This window comes from Vigna unguiculata, chromosome 4, assembly GCF_004118075.2.
Source record: "Vigna unguiculata cultivar IT97K-499-35 chromosome 4, ASM411807v1, whole genome shotgun sequence".
NCBI lineage: Eukaryota > Viridiplantae > Streptophyta > Magnoliopsida > Fabales > Fabaceae > Vigna > Vigna unguiculata.
The window spans coordinates 5,848,664-5,854,792 of record NC_040282.1 but is presented as its reverse complement, the minus strand read 5'-3'; the positions used below and the strand labels follow the sequence as shown (position 1 = coordinate 5,854,792).

Below are 6,129 nucleotides of genomic sequence, written 5' to 3'. Positions count from 1 at the left end.
TTGGAAACATTTTATATCAATGCCCCAGTTATTTTTTTCAAGTCAGATAATGATATATAGATATGATTTTTTATTTACAAACATATTTATAATGAAGTGTTTTCAATGCAGAAAAAATCGTGCACCTTTGTCATAGTATCAAACTTTTGTGTTAACGTTACTTCTTTGATGGAAAACTTTTGTGTTCATGCAATTGACACCAAAAGTTGGAATCATCCATTTAATCATTTCTCAATAATTCCAAGAAAAATATTTAAGTTGATGGGGACGTACATGTATTTTGAGGAATTTTCAAATGACTATTCTTCCATTGCAATTGTTTAAATCTTTCATTAATTTGTTGGTCATTACCTTAGTTTAAAATAAATGGATTTTTGTTTGGAATTGTGTCTTCGGAATTGTTGATGTGGTCCTCTGCTAGACGTTGAAAATAACTGAAGGTGATATATTAACATTTTTTTAATATATTTTTAAATATAAAGATCGTTGTTGTGTCAAGATTTATAACAGAAGAACAGTGCAGAAAATTCCAATAGAAAAATCAAATTGAAAGAAGAACATGCCATAACATATGAAGACAAGTAGTTGCAGACAAGACAATGGTAGAATCAAATTCTCCTTCCTCAAAGGTTTTTCAAAATCTTAGTATAAAAGAAAACATAGAATCTGCATAACAAAAGGAAAACCAATAATGATGGCAAGGCCACATGTGATGGTTGTACCTTACCCAGCACAAGGTCATGTGATTCCTCTGATGGAGCTTTCACTGATCTTAGTCAAAGAAGGTATCAAAATAACATTTGTGAACACCAAAGAAAACCATGACAGGATGAAGAGTGCAGTTCCATGTGGGGATGATAGTTTACTATCTCAAATTTGTCCGGTGGGGATTTCTGATGGAATGGAATCCTCAGAGGAGAGGAAAAGGCCTGGGAAATCATCTGGGGCAGTGTTGAAGGTTATGCCAGAGAAAGTTGAGGAGCTGATTGAATGCATCAATGGATCAGAAAGTGAGAAGATCACATGTGTTCTTGCTGATCAGAGCATTGGATGGGCACTTGATGTTGCAGAGAAGAAGGGGATTAGAAGAGCAGCTTTCTGTCCTGCATCAGCAGCACAGTTGGTGTTGGGATTCAGCATTTCAAAGTTTATTGATACTGGGATCATAGACAATGATGGTGAGTTCATACTTCTCTGATTCTTCTGCAGCTCAAGATTTTATTGTTTGCTTCTTTTCTTTTTCAATGACATTACTTACACAAATCAAGTTACTCATTGTAAAGAGTTTCATGAGTAATCAAGTAGTATCATGCCATGCCATATTAATGAAGACAAGAAAACAGTATTGCTTAAATGTAACACTCCTTTATTAATGAAGAAATTTCCAGCACTTGTGAGCTTCATAAATTGATGTTTTATAAGATGTAATTAGCATATGGCTTGCAATAAAAATTTGCTCATAAACCCTGAAATGAAACTACAATCAGGATGTTACCGTACCCAAGGAGTTAGAAGTTATGAAGCTCGGACACACGTCTCATAGATCACGTGTCCTGTCTTCCACATCGACACGTGTTCGATATTTGTAGAATACACTTATTGATAAAATGTTTAATTTGAAAGACATTTTTTTGTCTTGACATGATTTTAACATGAGTCCGACTCGTAATCTTAATAACCACAATTCTATGATTTTCTAAAAGACCCATACACTTGTAAATTTATTACATAAGTTTCTACTAAGATTATAAAAGTATAGAACAAATCTTACATTATCACTACTTTTCGTTTTTTGGATATTAGACATATATATTAGATTCATTTTTGTTTTAGTTGACAGTTTGAAACTAATATGTACACACATGTCACGTCTTGTGTCCTATACTTTTTCAAGTTAGCTGTATCTTCGTGTTTGTATCCGTATCTGTACATGGGCTTTATAAGGATAGTTTAATGGTCACGGGGTTGAAAGAAAAAGTTAGAGAGATCGTGGATTCAACTATTCCCACTAATATTTAAGAATTATAAGGTTGACTTGATGAGTTTGGAAAAGACGATCGGACAGATTCTGAATTCAACTCTCCTCCTTAAAATAATATTAACATCTAACATTTCCCCACAAAAATAATATAATCATTAGTATTCATGTCTTACTCAGCAATTAAATTACCCAGGAACTCCATTGGAAAAGCAGGTCATTCAACTATCCCCTACAATGCCAAGAGTGAGTACAGAAAAGCTTGTCTGGGTTTGTGTGGGGAACAAGACTACTCAGAGTCATATTTTCCAACTCATGGTAAAAAACATAGAGTCCATGAAGAAAACTGAGTGGCTGCTTTGCAATTCATCACATGAACTTGAGTCTGCAGCATTTTCTATGGCTCCAGAGATCATACCTATAGGGCCACTTCTGTCATGCAATCAGCTTGGCCACTCTGCAGGAAATTTCTGGCCACAAGACCTAACTTGTCTGAAATGGCTAGATCAACAACCACCAAACTCAGTAATATATGTTGCATTTGGAAGCTTTACAAAGTTTAGTCCTTCCCAGTTCCAAGAACTTCGTTTGGCTCTTGAACTTTCCAACAGGCCTTTCCTTTGGGTTGTGCAACCAGAAGAGTCAAAAATTGCATATCCAGAAGGTTTCGTAGAGAGGGTGGTGGAACGTGGAAGAGTGGTGGGTTGGTCACCACAGAAGAAAATTCTGAGCCATTCTTCAGTTGCTTGCTTCATAAGTCACTGTGGTTGGAACTCCACACTGGAAAGTGTGAGCAATGGGATCCCAGTGTTGTGTTGGCCTTATTTTGCCGATCAGTTCCTGAACAAGAGCTATGTTTGTGATGTTTGGAAGGTGGGATTGGGGCTTGAACCAAATGAGAGTGGCATGATGACAGAAGGTGAAATCAGAAGCAAAATCCAACAAATTTTGAATGATGAAGAATTGAAATCAAGGGCTAGAGACTTGAAGAAGAAGATTCAAATTGGCACTGCACAAGGTGGTTTGTCAAACAAAAATCTAGACAGCTTCATCAACTGGATAAAAAGTTAACAACACAGAAAGAGAATTATGAAAAGGAACCAATCAGAAGTGATGCAGATTGTTCAACATCACTGTATCACTGTGTGGTATGTGTTTCACTTTTTCTTCTCAGGGACCACACAGTGTTTGAATTTGTTTCTTTTTTCTACCCTTATTTTTACATTGCAATGAGATTAGATCCTTGGTGATAGTTACTACTCCACTGCACAAGTTGTCTAGTTAACACCTACTGAGCAAGTGACCACTGATGTCTAACCACATCCCCAAACCTCATAATAAGTTTGTAACAACTTCTTTACATCTTGTCTGGATCAATGCCCTTTCATCATCAATCATTCTCCCCCCTTTGTTTTGTTTGTTTTATTGTGGTGAAAATGACTGCAATCAAAATCAATTCACAAAGATAAAATAAAGAGAGAAATACTGCTGAACGAATTATCAAAATAAAAAATGCATATTCATTTATTTCTCTCTCTGTGTATAAAACTTTTATAATTGATTCACTCTTGTTAACAAAATTTGTTAGATTAGAGAGATATATTAAGTTTGTAGGTAATTATAATATTTTTTAAGAGTATGTCTAGATAATTGATGTACCACTACAAGAAAATACTTCATTAGTAATCAATTTTAGTGACCAAAAATTGTTAGTTACTATAATTATTAATTTAGATACAAGTTTACAGAGTAAAAAAATTATTGGTTACTAAAATAGTTACTATTATGAATAAAAAATTATAATTGGTCACTAAATTTGTTTTTAAAATTAGCTACCATAGTTTTGGATACCAAAGAAAACTGGTCACTAAAAATTAGTTACCTAAGTTTTAGCTACCAAAATAACTTAGTTACTAAATTGTTCTCTAATTAATTAGTGACAAATTTAGTGACCAATTATAATTTTTTATTTATATTTGTGACTATTTTAGTAACCAATAAATTTTAATTTTGTAAATTGGTATCTAAATTGGTTACTATAGTGACTAACAACTTTTAGTCACTAAAATTGGTTACTAATAAGACATTTTCTTGTAGTGTATGAACCAAAAAAAAATTACAATTATCCATGGTAGTTACTATTATGAACTAAAATAATTATGGGTATTTTATTAAAAATAATCTTATAAAAATAAAAATAAAAATCATAAAACCATGTCTTATAATTTAAGAAAAAAAAGTATTATATCAATAAAATATTAATTTGCAATTTTCTTTTAAATTTATCTATTACAAAAGAAAAACAAGAGGAGGATGAAGAGTGCACTTCCATGTGGGTTTAAAATTTGTCTGGTGTGGTTTTCTGATGGATTGGACTCCTCATAGGAGATATAATTGCAACTGTGGTGTTTAGTATAATGGATTGTAAATAATGGCTTAGGTTATGAAACTGTGGTGTTTAGTTTAATTGTTTGTAATTATAGGTGTAGAAAATACGTGCTTCTTACTATTCAAAACCTCATCAGAGGTTGATGATGCATTAGTACATACATCTCCATCTATGATCACTGAGGCTGGTAAGAGAATGCTTCAAGAGATTTATCAAACTCAAAGAATTTAGGCATAGTTATTATAAGAAATTTTTAATTAATAATTAATTTTAATGATAAAAAATAATTAATTATTATAATAACTAATTTAGATATAAATTTATAAATTAAAAAATGTTTATAACTAATATAATTTTTAAATTAATCTACAAATCGATTATTAGAGTAAATTTAATTTTTAAATTGATCATTAACATTAATTAAAAAAATTACTTAAAATTTTTTTACCAAAAAAGTCATTATCATTGCAACGACTTTTTTTTTAAAAAATTTACCTACAAGACATACAAGTACAGCATTAAGGATGCCGTTGTTAATTTCAAAAAATAAAAAAAATTGAAAACCGTGGGTTCATATCTTGAATGATGAAGGCCTGGTTCCTAACACGATTTTTAATTTTAAAATTAAAATTTAAAGTTTAGGGTTTCAGGATAAAATTAAAATTTAAAGTCATCTTCTGAACTCATCATTCCTGCAAAATAAAAGATGAAGTCGTGGCTCAACGTACTCCATTTAAGTAAATTTTTTAAAATTTATCTGTTTTCCAAAAAATACACCAGTTTAGTAAAAAAATAAGTAAATATTTGTAACACAAATTTTAGATTACAATAATTTTGAAAAGGAAAAATAACATACATAAAATTTATATACTTCATCGTTGTCTCTATAAGACCCACTTTTCTATTCTTGATGTTTAAGGGCATGTCTATTGGATCTAAGGTCACTCTATAGGGTGTCGTAAAATCCTTTTCCAGCCCTAACTCCCTCGCTCTGTCCCATTCTCTGAAAACAGGAACATTTCTCCCTTCCACTGCTGAAGCAACAAGCTTTGCTAGGGCATAGCTTTTCCCCCTCCGAATCTGTTGAACACTCCCCCACTGGGTAAGTAGGACTTGAAACTCAAGCTCTCTTGTGTTCCTTTTCTATTTCCAAGTTTTGGTTCCACACTAGTCTCTATCATAGCCTCATCTTCATTCACCTATATTCTGTTTTCAGTTCCGTAAGTTGCTCCTGCTTTAGGTGCTAGTTCGTTAAGAATCACATTCTTTTTGGGTTAGCGTTTATGTGTTTCTTGGAGGGTATAGATCCATCAACTTGATGTTGAATAACAACCTTTCTCTGTGATTGCTATGGGAGCTTACGACATTATGGACAAAACACCCAAAAATAAGGACAAATTATAAATGAAAGTAGAAAATGAATTAAGATTACAAGAGGGATTAGAAAACACCACCTTTAGATCGAAATCAAAATGACATGTGCCATGGACATTTGTTACTTGAAGAAGTTCCTCTAAGATAAGAACCAAATGAAAGAATTTTATACTTATGCTCACACTAATATATTCATAATTAGAATTCTTTATTTTCACATTACTTTTACCCATTCTTCATGACTTTTGAATAAATTATAAAACATATAAACAAAGGTTTCCTCTTAAGGAAACAAACAAAAAAAAACACTTGAATATTGAATACAAAGAGACTTTTTTTAGATCTTAGAAGTATAAAATTTTCAAAACATAAGTATAATGATTAGACT

At 32.0% G+C, this 6,129-nt stretch overlaps 1 protein-coding gene across 1 annotated transcript; it reads left to right on the top strand.

Annotated features, from left to right (window-relative positions):
- Nucleotides 1-618: 618 nt before the first annotated feature.
- Nucleotides 619-3,372, top strand: LOC114181343 (UDP-glycosyltransferase 83A1-like). The gene is made up of 2 exons (XM_028067769.1): nt 619-1,178; nt 2,175-3,372. The coding sequence occupies exons 1-2, from the start codon at nt 692-694 to the stop codon at nt 3,047-3,049; spliced, it is 1,362 nt and encodes a 453-aa protein (XP_027923570.1). The 5' UTR covers nt 619-691; the 3' UTR covers nt 3,050-3,372.
- The last annotated feature ends 2,757 nt before the right edge of the window (nt 3,373-6,129 follow it).

Coding starts and splice junctions, on each gene's coding strand:
- LOC114181343 (XM_028067769.1), top strand. CDS start 692: ATGATGGCAAGGCCACATGTGATGGTTGTACCTTACCCAGCACAAGGT. Junction 1,179..2,174: donor TGGGATCATAGACAATGATG/GTGAGTTCATAC, acceptor TAAATTACCCAG/GAACTCCATTGGAAAAGCAG.